The 19596-nt window shown below is 41.9% G+C and overlaps 1 protein-coding gene across 1 annotated transcript in view; it reads left to right on the top strand.

Moving 5' to 3' along the window:
- Nucleotides 1-19596, top strand: part of CNTNAP5 (contactin associated protein family member 5) — a 414256-nt gene that overhangs the window by 370205 nt on the left and 24455 nt on the right. Inside the window, exons 18-19 of the mRNA XM_077829822.1 lie at nt 3011-3250; nt 5743-5967. Coding sequence (XP_077685948.1) covers nt 3011-3250; nt 5743-5967 — 465 coding nt within the window. The remainder of the gene's footprint in view (nt 1-3010; nt 3251-5742; nt 5968-19596) is intronic.

The raw sequence follows: 19596 nt of genomic DNA, 5'->3' as shown, positions 1-19596 counted from the left end.
TCTGCCTCTAATGATCTTTCAGCTTCAACAAAGTCCTCCGTTAGCCATGCCACATCTGATAATGTCCTCAGGCAGTGATGTAGTACCCACTCCTTGCCTTTCACAGGTGATATCTTTATGAAGTGTTCTGTTGTGATGGCTTTGGTCACCTGGGCCTCTGATTGCTCCTTCAGATGGAGCCACTTCCAAGTGTTTTCTGTGCCTTTGTGCTACTATCTGGGGTCTCGCCCCCTTGGGGTAGTTCTCGGCTCTAAACCATTGATGGTGGGTCTCTTTGGAAATATCCAAGCACTCCAAAATGGCAGACTTTACTTGTTTGCGGTCTTTTGCGCTCTCTAAATCCTGATTATGACAAATTTCATGGGCCAGATCTGGCAAGTATGGGGCCAGAATCAAAGCTGCTTGTTCTGGGGGCCAGTGGGCTGCTAGTGCTCACATGCAGCTAGGAAGGCTTCAGGGCCATCATCCAGCACCATCTTGGTTAGCTTTACTGGTACTGGTGGGGGAACCCCCTCGGCAGATACATGGCCGGCTGGAACGCTTTGGTGGCATAGGGCTGGTGCTATCTGCTGTATCCTTTCCTTTTGAAATTCCTGCTGCTGGGCCATCAGTTCCCTCAGCAGCTGCTGTTGCTGTGTGATCTGAACTGGCTGCTGCGTGGCCCACGCCTGCAGCAATTGTGGTTGGAACTGCTGTTGCTGAGAAGGTTGCTGGTGATGCATCTCTGCTAAGCACTTGCACCACAATGCTGCTTCCATCTTGCACGGAGCAGCTGGGCTCTATCCCCTCGAAGGCTTTTTTTTTTTGAAACCCTTATATCACGTGTGGCTATGCCCACATTCTTCACCATTTTCAGGGGGGCAGGGGCTCCCTCAAGTCCCCAGGCCCAACTTCTAGTCCTTTTTAATGTCTTTCTCCCCTGCCGGCGGATGCCCAAGGGGGGTCCCTCAAATAAACAAACTAAAGAAAACTCCTCTCCCCTCTTCCTTTCCTTAGGAGGGGGGAGTCCATAGGAAAACAAAGAGAGGCAAGGGTGACGTGGATCTCAGACACTCTTTCTGGGTCAGCCCTTTGGGCTTAGCTTTAGAAATTTGGGGGTGGTTCTCTGGCCAATATAGGGAATTGGAGCATAATCCCCAATGAGCAGGTATTTGGGTGTGGCCGTTCATGCAGGTCACAGTAAACACAAATGACCAAATTCTTGTCCTTAGATGCGTGTCCCTTTAAAATCAGGGGAAGCCAGTGCTTGTGCATTGGAAGAGAGAATTTGGTCCAAAGAAGAGTCTGTAAATGTTTGTTCTCTTCAAGAAAATGCCTCTATCATCTGGAGCATAATGAAAGATAAAAAGCACATAAAATCAATCTGTCTCTTAGGCACAGTCATGCTGTATAGAGCTAAATTATCCCTATCAAGATTCAGAGCCTATGGATTCCTGCTGTTAATATGCAGGAGAGCAAAGCATCAGCCAGTACTGCAGGGTGGAGCAATACGGTTTCTCTGAGATTTCTCCCCCCCACATCTCTCTCTTAATTTGTGGAAGTGCAACGTTAATTGAACAGTATACAGTAAAACACACCCTGATCGCCAAGCAGTCCATCTCAAAAGTGTCTTATGATATATTGTTCTCTGATCATGTTTACCTGATCATGTGGCATTGGGACCAACATCTACATGTGAGTAAGTTTGGAGAGATGACTTCTTTCATGGATCTTAGTTCAGAGTTGTGTTGCCAAAAGTCCAAAATTTCACAGCAAGCATAATCGGTCTGAAAAGGATATTTTGCTCTCGAAACAGAAATGCAGACTGCAGCCTCAGTGAAGATAATGGGAAAGCCGCAGAAGTTTCAAGAGCAAAACACTGGAAACTGTTGAACAGAGTATTACTATGAACTATTTTTGCCGTCATTGTTCATTGATATTAATGTCTCAGCCCACTTCTCGGGGGACAGGTGTCCTCATTACAAATATGTATCCTTGTGGTTAGAAGCAGACTATTAATTTAGACCATAAACCATAGAGACTAAGCTGCCCTTTCACCCCAGAGAGCTTGTTTTCACTAAGATATTTAATCATGTTTAAACTATTTTAACAACCAAGTTAAATGACATGATTCTGAGCACAATTGCCTGGTCATGCACACAAGGACCAGTCATATTCAACATCATGACTGCCAGTTGTGGGGAAAACCTGGCCTGAATACCATTTACCTAGGACTCACAGGCAGCATGCCAAACATGACTTGTTCTTGTCTGTGCTGACCAGTCAGTATCCTGTCAGCGAACTCCACTGTTATTAGGAAAAAGAAAAGGAGTACTTGTGGCACCTTAGAGACTAACCAGTTTATTTGAGCATGAGCTTTCGTGAGCTACAGCTCACTTCATCACTTCATCACAAGTACTCCTTTTCTTTTTGCGAATACAGACTAACACGGCTGTTACTCTGAAACACTGTTATTAGGATTACAATTACCATCTATTATATGTATTACGGTAGCATCTGGAGGAGATGAATGCTGAGCAGATAGGTAAGGAAGAAGAAAGTCTGTGCCCCAAGGCACAGTCTAAATGCCAGGTGGGATGCAACAAGTGGATAAAACAGGCAAACTGGGTGGGGATGGGTTAGGAGGACAAGGTAATATGATGAAGAGAGCTTAGCAGAACAGTAGATGTCACCGTTCATCATTTTCTCATCCAAGAGGGAAAAAAAATCAAGTTTAAAGCAGGATGAAATTTCCCAGGAAAGACCAGGTCAGGGAGGGTGCAGCGTGAAGGAACATTTACAAGGAGCAGCAAGAATTGCCATTTCATATTGAGTTCTCAACAGAGGACTTCAGTCTCCAGGGATGTCAACCTGGCACTGTATTCCCTGAAAACATATTTAAAATTTGACTGTAGGATAATTGCTGTGTATTATGACTGTCCTGAGGTGCTTGTATTTCTTTGTAGCTTTGCATTTCTTTGCAGACTTGACACCGAAAACAAAACCCTTATGTTCCTCTCTCTTGTTTCAGGGGGAACAGCTTCCAGACAGAAGGGTTTCCTGGGATGCATCCGCTCTTTACATTTAAATGGGCAGAAACTGGACCTGGAAGAGAGGGCTAAAATGACCCCTGGAGTCAAGCCTGGCTGTCCGGGACACTGTAGCAGTTACGGTAATCTCTGTCTCAATGGCGGCAAATGTGTGGAGAAGTACAACGGTTATTTCTGTGACTGCACCAGCTCTCCCTACGAAGGGCCCTTCTGCAAGGAAGGTAGGTGGCATGGCTGGCTCCATGCACTCTCCTTGCAGCTCTTGGCAACCTCTATGTTTCTAAATTGCAACTAGGCCCAGCTCACCAGGGATTCTTCCCTTATCAGTTCCCACTTGAATACAACTTGGCTTACCAATGTTTGCCCAATTGAGAGGAGACCATTCCATGTGACAGAGTTGTCACATTGACCTCCTCAGATATTATAAGCGGGGCTACTGTTAAGGTTGCCTGGCACTTCCCATTCTAAGACTCTGTTTTCAGTTGCTTATAAATTTACAAACTTTAACAATTCAAGCTGATTTTTTCCATGATAGGTGTCTTCCTCAGGCTGAATATGTTTGGAGAATTTCAGCCAAAATGGTATAGTTATTTCCAAGAACGGAGCTAGGGAAAATACTTTGTTTTGCCCATGTTAAATAATCTTGAGACCTTTCCTTTGAACAGCTCTACTGCCCGCATGTTTTTGGAGCAGGGACTTGAAATTTGATAGGCAGGTGGCTTTTGTGCCTTTTGCTATCCCTATGGAAATCCACCCAAATGTGACCAAGTTATAAGCCTTTGAAAAATTGCAGTTTGCACATGCTCAGTAGAGACTACTTTGATTTTAACAGTTAAATGTCTGCAGATTCTTTCCTCAGCACCTCACACTCCTAGTATTGACCAGACTCTGCATCTGTCATCCCCCCAGAACCACTGAACATGTTCCCATGTAAAAAATAGTATGTGATCTTGTAATTAAAGGCCATATTATAATGAATATGCAGAAAGGGGCTAAATTAAGGTTACACAGACACCCTTAATTTTAACATTTCCTAACTTTTGAGTGCTTGATGTTCTGTGAGGTCTTTGGAATCGATGTTATGGAAATAGGTTCATGTCTATATTTAGTAAAAATATTGAATACTGGTTTATTGTTATATTTGTGTCTTTTGTTAATAATGATACAAATTAAACAATAGGCAAAATGGGAGCTGCCCCTTTAAGAGTAGAGAGGTGGCATAGTGAGGGGGCTGGAATGCTCAGTGTGTCTTCAGTAGGCATGCTGCTGCTGCAAGTGGAGGCTGCTTCTGGGCTATGCTGCAAGAGAAGGTCTCCACCAGCAGTAGGCTCTTAAAGAAAAAGGTCTGAATTCCCAGAACAAGGAAAGTTCTCCTGGAAAAGCTGTCTTGTGATCAGTGGTGCAACATTTGCAACCTTAGTAATATTCTTTTAACATAGTTTTTTGTGTGTAATATATATTCGCCATCCAGGCAGTTCTCAGGAAAAAAGAGATCGGGGTGAAAGGATACGTTTCAGGGAAGTGACGGCAAGAAGCCCTCAACCAGATGTTTCCCATACATCAAAAAGAACTGATTAAATGTGTTTTGGAAAAAAACCACAATTGTAATTCACATAATCTTCCTCTACTTCTAAATCACAGCCAGTTTGTATGTGAGCATATTTATTTTGGTTGTCTCTCCAATGCCATATGTTTAATCACTGGGTTGGACCCTCTTCTGGTATAAATCGACTTAGTTCTCTGGAATTCAGTGGAACTATGCCCACTTATGTGAATTGCAGATCTGGCACTAAGGTTGGAATAGGCACTAAGGTTGGAATAAATACCAGTGTCCTGTTCAGAGGTGGGTAGAGATACTATGGGAAAGTACTGTTGGAATTAGCCTACGGCTACCCAGTAAATAGTAGAAGATGTCACCCTCCAACTGCTGTCGTCATCTAAATATATTTTGTGGCTAGACCATTTTATGCATGTGACACAAACACAAAGTCTGTCCCCTGGACCTGACCACATATAGCTAGACTTCTCAGTTCCTTAGGACCTAGGCATATCTCTTAACTACAATACCTTTGTAAATGTGGACTGTTAATAGTTGTTTATTTTAAAGGAATGAACATATATGGGCTAATTTCTAGCCAGTCCTTCAAAGGTCGGTTAGGGTAGAAAGAGGACAAAAGGGCTTCAAACCCAGAGCAGACCTGCAGAACTCTGCTGCTACCACCCCAATAGTTTAAGGTGGGGTCTGGCTCCAGCTCGCATCCTCAGTGGTTTTCCATGGGCAACCAGGCTGAAAGTACTAAGAGGGTCTCTCCAAGTGCCTGGAAGCAAGCCAGGATGGAAGTCCTTATTGTAGAATCTATAAGGAACATTCTGCAGCATCCTCCTCTCTGAGAGATGCTCTTCTGTGGTGGTCTGCCTGTGTCTGCCACGTCCATGGGGAATGACTCAAGCACCTGTACTTGGCTTCTACAGCTCCAGGTGCATCTTTCCCCTACCCTACTCTGGGGCTCCTCACAGGAACAGAGACATGTGTGGCTTACTCAGACAGCCTGACTTGTGAAGTTCAAATCAGAGATTCACGTCTGCACCTTTAGAAAGATTTGGGGTGGGTGGGGATTGCAGATCTGATGGTTTGGTTCAGGCCTATGTCCAATTGTAAGATTTGAAAATGCACCATTTGAAATAGATCCCTTGGTTTATGCATTATTTTCAGAGGTTTCTGCAGTGTTTGAAGCTGGCACCTCAGTTACGTATATTTTCCAAGAGCCTTATCCAGTGACAAAAAATACAAGCACTTCATCCTCTGGCATTTATGCAGACGCCATTATGTCCAAGGAAAACATTGCATTTAGCTTCCTGACAGCACGTGCTCCGAGCCTCCTGCTCTACATTGACACCTACTTTCATGATTATTTGGCTGTGATTCTCTCCAAAAATGGTAAGCATTTATGATATGTTACTACAATAATGCCATCCTGACTGTATTATTAGTTACTATGGGGACAATACTGAATTCGGGGCTGTTCTCAACTGGATTGTGTGGCTGCAGCTTTATCTGTTTCAATTCATGTAAGCGCTCATCGTTCTTGCTTATATCAGTTTAGTTTGCATGCAGTGCTTCACTCGCTTATTCAGTCCTTGAATAATCATGTTGCTGGAGCTTAAAAGTGCCTTGACTTTCATTCAGCATGGCTATACAGTTGCATTTCCTTACTATTTAGCCCATGCTGAAATCTATTAGGCCGACTAGATAAGAAGATGAGAAAGTCTCTGCATGTACTTGACACATGTATATACTGTTGTCTTATCTTTTACCACCTCTGTTGGTATGTGTATTGCTCCTTCGTGTGCCCTTTGAACCACCTCTGAGCATGGCCAGTTGCAGAGTACTGATGAATACTAAATTCAGCAAAATTTGAGGTTTTCTGGCTTCATTAACCAATCGCATCAGGTGCCAATCTGTTTGATATTAGAAAATATTTGGAGGAGGTTTCCAGGGGCATCTAAAGGATTTAGGAGCACAAGTCGCATCGATTTGCAGTGGGACTGCTGCTCTAAATCCTTTAACTTTTGAAAGTCCCACGGTTGGTAAATATCGCAAGCAGCCACATGGCAGGTTTTGGATTGTCTGTAAACTATCAAGTACAGAAACTTGGGAATTGGTTACTAAGCATATTTGGGATTCAATAATTTCCCGTCTAACTCCCCTACTTCCACATTGCTAGATGGTAAGTGGACAGAATGTGGAGGGATATTGTGCTACTTTCCACGTGGAAGAATTTTCTCCCTGTCCCTCTTCTGGCTTTTGCCCCTTGTTTTATCATTTTTATCTCATGTCCTTTTTTTTTTTCTCAGTGTCATTGAAATGGAAATTATTTTCATTGGAATAATGTTCAGATGCGTTACGCTTCCCTCTTGTAGCTGGTTTATGCTTGCCATAAAGCTACTGGACTATGAATAACAATGTCCTTTGCAATGATAAAAGTGATCGTGACTCCTTGTCCGTTACTGGTTCTTTCTCTGGGATATTTGCCAAGCACAGTAGTGTGTGGTGGAGGCAGGATTGGTCCCGGTTGGGTAACTTATTTATTAAGGTCATACTCTCTGGTGAAGTGGGATTGGGCCCTCTCCCCTCAGACTTGAGCAGTAGGACTCTTCACTGGTATTTCAGGATCCTTTACAGTTGTTATGAAAATGTGTTCATAGAACAGCCATCTACCGAGTAACACTTGAAAACCCAACTGCAGGCTAATGTTTCCAACACGTTCAAGCTACTGCTCACTACTTGTAATGTTCCCCTCCCGTCTGGCCTGCAGAATGGCAGGCAGGGTGAATTCCTAACTAATAATTCTATGTCACTAAGGAGAAGGATGATCCTAGGTGTTCCCAGGCTAAATGTGTTTTGCAACAGCTAAAATGTCTGAAAGTCTAATGAATGTTTATACTCTGTTGAAACTTTGCACAGTACACGCTGCAAAGTTAATAGGAATTGATAAAAATAATGAACAGTCTTATCTAACTCTTGCAGCACTTGCCATCCACATAGCTGCGGAGGAGGTCAGTATCATTATCTCTATTTACCAATGGGAAAATGGAGGCACAGAGGCATTGAAGTGTCTTGTCCAAGGTCATCCAGCAGGCCACTGGCAGAGCCAACAATAGAATCCAGGTCTCCCGAGACCCTCTTCACTGTTCTGTCCACTAGGCAACACTTCTTCCCCCACAATAAGATCATGCTAGTGATCAGAACCTTAAAAGATCAGGTCCTCAGAGAGTAAGGCATAGATACATGATGTTCTGGGAACCATCATAACTCAGGAAGAGAGGAATTGCCATTCTGGGTCAGACCCATGGTCCATCTACTCCAGTATCCTGTCTCCAATAGTGGACAGCACCAAGGTTCCTGGAGCCTCATAATGGACAATTATGAAAAAAACTCCCCACAGAGGAAGGTTCTTCTTAGCTCCTCTCAATTAGTGGTTGGCTGAAACATGAGCGCTTATAGGTAAAAATTTCAAAAGCATCTAAATGACTCAGGAGCTGAAGTCCCATTTCCAAAGATGACTTAAAGCACGTAGGATCTTAAGTCCCATTGACATCCTGCCCAGGATGGTGATGGTGAAATCTTCAGGGAGATTAGAGAGATTGCAAAAACCAAAAACCCAATAATAATGAGGGATTTCATCTATCCCCATGTTGGCTGGAAACATGTTGCCTCAGGATGAGGATGAGGAGATAAAATTTCTAGACGCCATTAGTGACTGCTTCTTGGAAGCAGCTAATCCAGAAACCCACAAGGGGAGAGGCAATTCTTGATTTAGTCCTAAGTGGCGCATAGGATCTGGTCCAAGCGGTGAACATCGCTGAACCACTTAGTAATAGCAGTCATAATATAATTATATTTAACATACTTGGGGGGGGGAGTAACAAAGAAACCCATCACAGTAGCATTTAACTTCAAAAAAGGGAACTATACATCAATGAGCAGGCTAGTTAAATGGAAATTAAAAGGAACAATCACCAAGAGTGAAAGGCTGGCAAGCTTCATGGAAACTTAAAAACCACCATCATGGAGGCGCAAACTATCCATATACCCCCAATTTTTATATATATATATATATAAATAAATAGACCCCCCCCCCCGCAAAAAAAAGCTGCAGACTACAATAGGCAGTTATAGATCAGATTTTTCAAAGATGTATTTTTAAGTCAAATCCTAGTGAGAAAAAGAGAAAGGAACATAAACTCTGGCAAGTCAAGTGTAAAAGCATAAATTAGGCAGTCCAAAAAAGTATCTGAAGAGCAAATAACAAAAGACATAAAAAAATACCCTGACAGCAGGGGTTTTTTTAAGTGCATCAGAAGCAGGAAGCCTACCAAACAGTAAGTGGAGTCACTGACCAATCAAGGTGCTAATGGGGCACTCAAGGAAGACAAGGCCATCAGTCTTCACTGCAGAGGACGTGAGGGAGATTCCCACTCCTGAGCCATTCTTTTTAGATGACAAATCTGAGCAACTTTCTCATATTGAGATGTCAGTAGAGGCAGTTTTGGAACAAATTGATAAATTAAACAGTAATAAGTCACCAGGACCAGACGGTATTCACCCAAGAGTTCTGGAATATGAAATTGTAGAATTACTAACTGTGGAAAGCAACCTAGCGCTTAAATTAACCTCTGCACCAGATGACTGGCAGATAGCTAATGTAATGCCATTTAAAATAAAATTCTCCAGAGGTGATCCTGGAAATTACAGGCCAGTAAGCCTAACTTCAGTCCCAGGCAAACTGGTCAAAACTCTAGTAAAGCACAGAATTATCAGACACACAGATGAACATGATTTGTTGCAGAAGAATCAACATGGCTTATGTAAATGGAAATCATGACTCCCAATATATTAGAATTATTTGAAAGGGTCAACAAACATGTGGACAAGGGTGATGCAGTGGCCATAGTGTACTTGGACTTTCAGAAAGCCTGTGACAAGATCCCTCACCAAAGGCTCTTAAGTAAAGTAGGTAGACATGGGATAAGTGGATCAGTAACTGGTTAAACAATAGAAAACAAAGGATAGGAATAAAGAGACATTTTTCACAGTGGAGTGAGGTAAATAGTGGGGTCCCCCAGAGATATGTATTGTCACCTGTGCTGTTCAACATATTCATAAATGATCTGGAAAAAGGGATGAACAGTGAGGTGGCTACGTTTGCAGATGATACATCATTACTCAAGATAGGTCCAAAGCTGACTGTGAAGAATTACAAAGGAATCTCACAAAACTAGATGACTGGGCAATCAAGTGGCAGATGAAATTCAACGCTGATAAATACAAAGAGATGCACACTGGAAAACATGATCCCCAATATATGTATACAATGAATGGGTCTAAATTAGCAGTTATTACTCAGAAAAGAGATCTTGGAGTCATTGTGGATAGTTCTCTGAAAACATCTGCTTTATGTGCAGTGGCAGTCAAAAATTAGGAAATGTTTAGATAAGAAACCAGAAAAGTTCATAGTGCCAAGATAGAAATCCATGGTATGCCCACACCTTGAATACTGATAAATTAAACAGTGGATTTCTGGTCACCGCATCTCAAAAAAGATATATTAGAATTAGAAAAAGTTCAGAGAGGTGCAACACAAATGATTAGGGGAGCTTCTGTATGAGGAGAGTTGAGAAAGATGGACTGTTCAGCTTAGAAAAGAGACAATTAACGGGGGGGGAGGGATATGAGAGAAGTCTATCAAATCATGAATGGTGTGGAAAACGTGAATAAGGATGTGTTGTTTACCCTTCACAAAGCACCAGAACCAAGCGTCACATGACTAAATTAATAGGCAGCAGGTTTAAAACAAACAGAAGGAAGTATGACTTCACACAGTGCACAGTTAACCTGTGGAACTCATTGTCCAGCAATGTTGTGGAGGCCAAAATATAAGTGGGTTCAAAAAAGAATAAGAGAAGTTCCTGGAAGATAGGTCCTTGAATGGATATTAACCAATGTGATCATGGATGCTACCCCATGGTTTTGGTGACCCTAAACCTCTGACTGCCTGAAGCTGAGACTAGCTGAATGGGGATGGATCATTCAATATTTGCCCTGTTCTGTTCATTCCCTGTGAAGCATCTGATACCAGCCACTATCAGAAGATAGGGTACTGGGTTAGATGGGCCATTGGTCTGATCCTGTATGGCTATTCTTATGCTCTTATGTAAAACTTGGGCTCTTAGTTCACATAGGTGTTTTTGAAAATCTTAATCTATATCTTTTTAAGTCCTATATAATGTAATTGTGCATCTTTTCATTTTTCATATAAACATTTAGTCCTTTTATGTAGGCTACTATGCCCTTGGGATCAGCATCTCAGCCTCCGGTCTCTAGTTATAGTCATTTCAAAATTCACCTTTCTCTGGTCATTTTTCAAGGAGCATGGGACCTCAAAGCACCTGCACCTTGAGACACGGATGCATTAATCAAATTGCAAAGAAATTCTAGGTGCCATTAATTACTATGCGGGATAAAAATCATTATTCTGCCTCATTAAAGGTATCAAAATGGTTTCCATAGATCATTCACCGGATCTGTTGACCTTCAAGGATGACTGGGTAATTAGATTATATTGTATCCCAAAAGAGTATATCCTAAGTGAGAGCTGTAACACAGTAAATGGAGAAAATCTCTGAGTGAAGAAACCAATAAGGGGTATTGCTATAGTTTAAGGGTATACAACACTTTTTAATCTTTCTAATTTCTTCTGTCACATGAAGAGTTTTGCATCCAACAACAGGCACCTGCTAAGAAAGACAATGTATTTCTTCACTCCAGTGCCAAATGTTTGATGTAACTTTCTGTTGCAAATTTCAGCAATCCCACCAAATAACCGACACCTTAGCATTGTTATCCATCTTGACCTCACTATTAAAATTGCCCACTTCAATATGATGAAAAAAGACTTGATAATTCCACTGATATATCCTGATAATTCCAGATATATCCTGTCATTTACTCTCCCCTATTTAGGAAAAAAAAATCAGATGAGAAATATAAACATGATGGGAAAAGATCTATAGGAAATGTGTCTCCAAACCTTTGATTTCCACTTTGCTTTTCCTATGGGTGCCATGTGATTCCTAATCCAGAAAGACGGCAGATAGCCAGCATCAAAGTAAAGAGATAAAATCTCAAGCTCTATTCCAAAACGATTGAAAATTTATCTGGATTTATCATTTCATCTCATGAACTCAAGAACTTGAGCGATTTTTTTCTATTCAGTACCTATTGCCATCCCAGTGAGCTCCCTTTTCGATTTCTCCTCTAGCGAGAGAGACTCTGAAATTGCAAAGGAAAGATTAAAGATAGAAAAAAATACATCAGTTAAAACCAAAAGTACAGATGAAAACAGCTTGAGTCATTCTCCTGCCAGCTCTTTGATTTCCAGCTTACAAGAGCTGTAACTAGGTGAACCCAAGTGCCCTGTCATCCAGGGCCTTGAAATCTGCCAGGCTTTTTAATAAATGCATAATGAAAAAATAAACCCACGGTAGGTATCAGATAAATTAGCACACAGAAAAAAAAAAGTCCAAGAGATGTAAAGCAGACATTTTCCAGATGAATTGTTTTTTTCATAAACTAATAATCCATGCTAACCTCCCTCCATTTCAAAGTCAGAAGCAGGCTTGTGTGAGCATTTTAAGTCTACCTGCTCCTGTTACCTTGCAAACATGTTTACTTGAACCTGGAGCATCTTGTTCCTAACAAGAGCAAAGTCTTTATCATTTTTAAGCCACACAAAGGCAGTAAATTGAGGGCAAAGTTAAAATAAATCAACACGCACGAAAGAAAGGTTTCGTTCTTTCTTTCTTCACAGATTGCTGACCCTCCCACTTCTGCGTGGGTCCATATTGCTCAATCTTTTGTCTCTCATATTAAGGGCCACCATCCCTCACACTGAGTCATATCTAACTCTGAGAGTCATGCCTGGAGTGAGGTACTATGAAACGTGGCAGAATTGGACCCTAATAAGTTCTAGTGCTAATGCAATCTAATTATACGTCTATAGTGCCTTTTGGCCTAAAGGTTTCAGAGTAGTAGCCGTGTTAATCTGTATCAACAAAAATAACCAGAAGTCCTTGTGGCAGCTTAGAGTCTGTCAATGGTCTTTACAAATTAGATACAGGATGCACTTTGCCCACCATCAAATTGCAGCTCACAGAGCTTAGGACAGTAAATTAGGGGACAGGGTCATGGCAGGTAAGGTTAAGGTTAAGGACAGGGCATATTTAACAGGCAGGAATAGAGGAAAGTGGTCAAATTGGGGCATATGGGCCATGGTTTTGTTTAGGGCAGTGGCTGTCCAACAGTGGTCTATGGCTGACTGATGAACACTTGCTGATTGTCCCTGGAGAGTTGGATGAACCATGACACAGGTGGTTCCTCCCTGCTTCTAGCTGCTGAATCACATGGACATACATGAATACTTCCCAGATATTGTTTGTTCATACAAGCCATTGCTCTAGTTAACACAGGAAAATGATGTTATCTTTAGGGGACTTACAGGGATGTAATCACACAGTGCAATCATGAATGGAAAAGGAGGCAGTCCAGGTAACTGTAAATAGGAGGTGAGATGATCCAAGGGAGAAGAGAAGGGGAATCAAAACTATTAAGGCTGGAGATAAGGTAAATCTCTGTGTAAATATGGTCCATGCTATGAGAGAGGAAATAAGTACATAATCTAGGAAGTCTCTCTTGCAAAACCAAGCCACACAACATGGAATTTTTGATGGTGCAGAGAATGCACTTCCATGTATGTAGAAAATCGAGATGTTGACAAGAAGTTTCTATTGAAATCCAGTGTGACTAATTCTTAGAGGTAGTAGTGGTACTTGACTAGCAGGCATCCAAATGAGATTTGCTTATGGTCTCCTAAATCTTATTTGACTTATTTGAAAGGAGAGGCAGCCAAAAGCATTCAGCCAAGAACTCTGTTTGACAGATTTCTTTTTTGCTGTCCAAGAGGAAGGAGATGCAAGGTGGCTTCGTTAGCTCAATTCATGGAGATATTTTATGCATTCAGAACACTTCAGGTTACTGAATGGTCAACAGATGCCCAAGAGATGCAAAGGGAACAGCTAGAGGATGGTAATTGGATTATATAAAGTGGAGAAAGAAGAGCAGCTGTTTGTAACTAATCTGTGTGCTGCATACATACAGACTGACATTGAACATATTGGCATCTGGGATAAAACCCAGGACCATTGGCTGCAAACAAAGAGGCTTCTAGTACTTGATTTTGAGCTGAAAAGAGAATCGTCATTAGCTGTTGCAAACAGTAGGCCTTTATCATCTAGAGCTCTTCCAGTAGAGGACAGTTTTCTACACACACCCTCTGGCCAGTATATTGCAAATGACAAGTCATTTGTTCAGACAAGGTGGGTGAAGATCTTTTATTGGACCAACTTCTGGTGGTGGGAGAGACAAGCTTTTGAGCCAACACAGAGCTCTTCTTCCAGTCTGGGAAAGGTACTCCTGGTGTCACAGCAAAATGCAAGGTGGAACAGACCGTTTAACATAAGTAGTTAACACTTATTATAAGGCACCATTCGAGGCAGAGTGTCCTGTTAATACCTCTGCAGTTATAGGACAAAAAGATGGGGTTAGTGGGTTACAGATTGTTGTAATAAGCCATAAATTGAATGCTTTTGTTCAATCCATGATTTTTAGAGTCTGGCAGAGTAATGAATTTAAGCTCCCAGGCTTGTCTTTTGAAAGGGCTTGGTGCTCTTTGAGTTGGTGTATCCTGGTCTGTGGTGAGCTTGCTTCTCTAGTATCCTGGGACTGACAAGGCTACAGATACATTGCCTAGGTCATTTGTTGTCTTGTTTGAGGAGCTGACCTCAGCTAGCATTGTAAAAAATGCTGTGTGAAGGCTTTTACATTTGAAGTGAAAATGCAGACTTTGTGTTTCTTTATTTCTATATACGGAAAGGCCAAACAGGCCAAAAAATGACCCCCCACAGAAGCCCTTGACACTAAAATCTTTGGCAACAAATGATGACTCTTTTAGCATGATAAAACCGGAACATTCATAAGAATGTTTAGAGGCAAATAAGTGAAGGTTGCAAAAAGCAAAATTTGGTGAGGGGCTGAGGAAAACTCCAATATCTACAAGATCCTACCAGGGAAAAGAAATTTACAAATTATAGAAATATGCAAATATTTCCTCTGAAATATACAGTGGTCTATATTTTGCTACAGAAATGCTGTCATGATAAAACCATTATTATTTATTTGTAGTATGATAGCATCTAGAACCCTAAGTGAGATCAGGGTCCCATTTTACAGATGGGGAACTGTGGCAGAGAGAGATTAAATGACTTGCTTGGCGTTAACCACAAAGTCTGTGGCAGAGCCAGGAACTGAACCCAGACCTCTTGAGTTCTGCTCTTAACCATGTCATCCTTTCGCTGGTCATCACCATTTGTATGATGACGCAATGGCCTCAAAACTCATGAACAAGCTATTCTTGTATGTGGTAGGTTTGCTGATGGCTGTGAAACTCAAACTCTGCCCTGAGGCTTGCAATAAATCAAGCCAGGCTTGCTGATGTGAGAGTCAGACTTGTCCAAGCTCAGGAGCCAGCAAAGTCAATGAAACGTTAGGCAATATTCAGAAGGACCTAATGATAAGAGGCACAGGACATTGCCAGAGGATTAATGACCAGTTGGGTGATGTTGGTGGACCGTGACACAAGCAAGGACCATTAACCTCAGACAAGTCATTAACAGGCAATGAACTAAGCATGATGGTTGAAGCATGATGGTTGAAGAAAACAGACATATGATTTTTATTTTTAAGTTTGATGCTTCATCTGTTGATCAAGAGACCTAATGAAATGTACAAATTGACTGTATCATCTCTCCAACCCATTCAGTTCATATTCCATCATGATCTCATTTCTGAACATTATTATTAATTACTGTGAGGCAAATCCCTGCTTGGATGGTGACTGTGTTGTAGAGATTGAAACTAGAATGGATGGAAGATAATAGCTTGAGTTTTGAAAATAACAGGCCAGATACACAACTGGGGTACATTGGTGTAATTCACTTGAAGTAAATGGAGCTCCACCAGTCTCCTCCAGCTGAGGACCTCAGCCTATTCTCCCCATGAGTCATTCATGAAAGGTTAGCACTGTATTCATGTAGGAGAGAATAAACAGACTGCTTTTGCAAACATGTTTACTAGTTGACACTTCAAGTGAAATCTCCAGCATAAGATCAAAGACATGCAAGTCAAAATAACAAAATGCAAAGATGAGTAAACCACATAAAAACGGCCATACTGGGTCAGACCAAAGGTCCAGCTAGCTCAGTATCCTGCCTTCTGACAGTGGCCAATTCCAGATACTTCAGGGGGAATGAACAGAACAGGTAATCATCAAGTGATCCATCCCCTGTCGCCCATTCCCAGCTTCTGGCAAACACAGGGAGGGACACCATCCAGTCTGATCTAACTCCTATTAAAGTCCTTGGAAAGACTCATTACATACAATGCGTATTTTAACAGGTAGGGATTTCAGCATCAGACCCAATATTTATCATATGCATATTTTTTTAAATTAAGTGTCTTAAGAGCAATTAAAAGGAAGAAAAAAGAATGTGTAACCACAAAGCAGTTTGCTGGTGCAGGGTAAGACATGAAGGAATCAACCTTGTTGTTGGAAAGCATGTTTGTGTGGCTGCAGGGAGTTTTCGGGTGAAGCTGATCCCTTGAGTCCTGCTCTGCCTAATCAGACTGAGTCACTTGCTGGAAAATATCCTTAAAACTGCACCCCTGTTGGAGAGCAACAGGAGCTTTGTTAATTCACTAGAAATACATGTAATAATAATAATAACAATGCCATGCTTTTATATAGATGTCTTTGTCCGTAGATCTCAAAGCACTGTACAAAAGAGATTGAGATCATTATCCCCATTTTACTGATGAGGATACTGAGGCAGGTGGCAGGGACATGTCTTGCCCAAGGTCACCCAGCAAACCAGTGTGACACCAAGGCCAGAATCTAGGTCTCCTGAGCCACTGACAAGTGGTCTAGCCACTAGGCAACACTGTGGACCTTGTACATGTATACACACACCATATATGTTAGAGGTGATGCTTATGTGACAAATTGCCTAGACATGTGGTAAGTATGTCTGTCCCTCATCTTCTGCCCACTGACCTAATCTCCCAAGGATTTATTTGTTCTACCATTCCAAAGCTTCAAGCACATGCATGGCTTGGTTCTGTTACGCATTATGGGCACAAGCCTGCAAACACACATCTTTTCTCCTGTGAATATTCCTATTGAAGTCGATGTAACTGCCCATATGAGTAAAGTTACTCAGATGCGTAAGTATTTGCAGGATGGAGTCTGTTGTTTGGGCCCATCTACGCGGGGGGAATTATTGGGCTTTAGTTTCAGCTTTGGGTAATTATTTTCTGGCTTTGTCCTGATAAGCAGTTACTACTTCATTTTTTGCCCTCCCTTGCATGTGCCTCCTGTTTTCATTTCTGGCTCCTGAGCTCATTGACTTTACATGGGAATCAAGTTCCTAACCTCCGTAGGCACTGCTGCAAATCCCATTGGGCACCTATCTATGTTTTAGGCGCCTAAACGTCTTTGTAAACAAAGACGGTGCAGAACAAAGGTGAATTGGGCCCCTAGAGCCTAACTTAGGCACTTTTAAACTATGTCCCATAACGCAAAAAAAATACAATAATCAATAATCAGTTATACATTAATGTTATTCTTTTGGAAAGACACAAATCTGACCCCTAGATCTAAACACTCCAATCTTTGGGGGGTGAGGCATTTAAATTTCAAATAGGCTTCACAGGTCATAGCTCTAAGTACTAGCAGGGTCCATTAATTTAGCTATTTTAAGATTTAATAACTAGTGTTTTCCTTTAAGACAGCACCACAAAAAACAGCTGAGCAATAGCCGCAGGATACCACAGGAAAACAAAATCAGCAATCTCGCCTCTCTATTTTCCACGTGTGTGAAACGAACAGCGATAGCCCGTTTTTCTCCCTCTTTCCAAAAATGTGCAAAGATGGTCTTAGTTAAAAGCCACTGGACGATTCAGAAGATGGGTCCGGTTATTTCACAACACCAGCTGCACATCCTGTGAAGAGTAAATTTATTGAGTAAACGTCCCTTGGGAGAGGCTGCTAATTAAGGAGCAGGTTTCCTACCCAGCTGTTCCAAACAGAGAGAGAGGTCGTTCACTTTTAAATATCCAAGCTGTAAAGGGGAAGAAGTACTGGAGCACCAGGATTCTGCAAGCTGACAGGGAGCTTTTTGGTGGGGCATGGCACTGAAAACAGTCCTCTAGCCCCATGTGATATGGAATGAACAGAACAAAATTTCACCTAAATCATTGCAAAGGGCTTTCTGTACACCATTTTTAATAGCTGATTTTGAGTGCATCGCATTATTAATAGCCTCACTAATGTTACTTCCCGCCGTTTAATCAACTTCCCTAATTATTTTCTCTCTTAACTACTGCTTGTATGCATGCTGTGGAAATATCAAGGCAATGTGGACACTAGTTTAATAGTCTGCTGAAGTCATTCTGTGTTCAGCTGTTGTATGGATAAAGGGTCTGTCAGGAGTTTCACTTGGGGTGTCTGGGGTGGGGGGGTCAGAGCTGAATGGCCAAGCCAGTGATTCTCATATCATTCCTATGAATGATGCCATCAACCCACCCCCTACTTCTAGGTTCTCAAAGTGAAACCATGGAAGGGCTCTGAACAAACAAAAAGTAGTTCTTCACACAACACACAGCTAACCTGTGGAACTCATTTGCAGGGGATGTTGTGAAAGCCGAAACTATAATAGGGTTAAAAAAAGAATTAAATAAGTTACTGGAGGATAGGTCCATCAATGGCTATTAGCCAAGATGGTCAGGGATGCAAGCCCATGCTTTGGGTTTTCCTAGCCTCCGATTGCCAGAAGCTGGGGCTGGATGCAAGGGGATGGATCACTCAGTGACTGCCCTGGACTGTTAATTCCCTCTGAAACATCTGGCATTGGTTGTTGTCGGAAGACAGGATACTGGGATGGATGGACCTTTGGTCTGACCCAGTGTGGCCATTTTCATGTTCTTAATGCCATTGGTGGTACATGCAGGAATCACCCCGTTTACAAAGTCTTGATGTAAACACTGGGTTAAGGCTCTTTCCAGATTCCCTAACAGAACAGGTTTGAATTCCAAATTGAGCACCATGCAGTTCACAGGCTGAGGAGACCTTAAAGGCAAGATCAGCGTTTTCAGATTTGCGTGCCAACACGAAGATACACGGGGTAAAATTTTCAAATGTGCTGACGTGATTTAGGAGCCAAAGTCTGTTTAAAAAAAAATAACTGCTTATGAGCCCAAGTCTCACTGACTGTCAGTGGGACTTAAGTGCCTAAGCCACCTTGGCATGTTTGAATATGTTACCCTTAAATCTGTATTTAGACACCTAAAAAGGGGCCTGATGTCCAGAATGGCTGAGCATCTGCAGCTCCCACTGACTTGGATGGAGTTACTCTTGATTTATACCAACATATTTGAGATTGAAATGAGGCCCATCTGGTGTGATCTTTCTCCCGTTGACATTAATGGGGGCTTTGCCACTGAATTCATTTGGAGCAGAATTGAGCCTATATTGGTTATTTATTTTTTCTTCTCACCATCCGTAGCAGACTGTAGCAGCCATTGCAGAAGAAAGGATCAGGCCTGTCAAAGGATATTTTTTCTCCTAGCTCCCATTAACATGAATAGGAAGTTTGCAAGCACATCCCCTGGACTGTAACCTTGAATTAAAATACCCTCCTGTGGTTCCATTCTTGGGTCACTGTAATAATACAAGTGCTCACCAAATGCACACGTGCTTATTGTGTTGCTTTTTAAAGAAATCATCGGTGACTGACCATCACTTACACTTCTGTGTGTGGAAATGCACACTGCTGGCACTGCTGATACCCATGGTACACAGACGGCAGAAAAATAACTATCCTGTTGATAGAGTTA

Source organism: Eretmochelys imbricata, chromosome 11, assembly GCF_965152235.1.
Source record: "Eretmochelys imbricata isolate rEreImb1 chromosome 11, rEreImb1.hap1, whole genome shotgun sequence".
Classification (NCBI taxonomy): Eukaryota; Metazoa; Chordata; order Testudines; family Cheloniidae; genus Eretmochelys; species Eretmochelys imbricata.
Note: the sequence above shows the minus strand (reverse complement) of the source record. Positions and strands in the feature narration are given on the sequence as shown.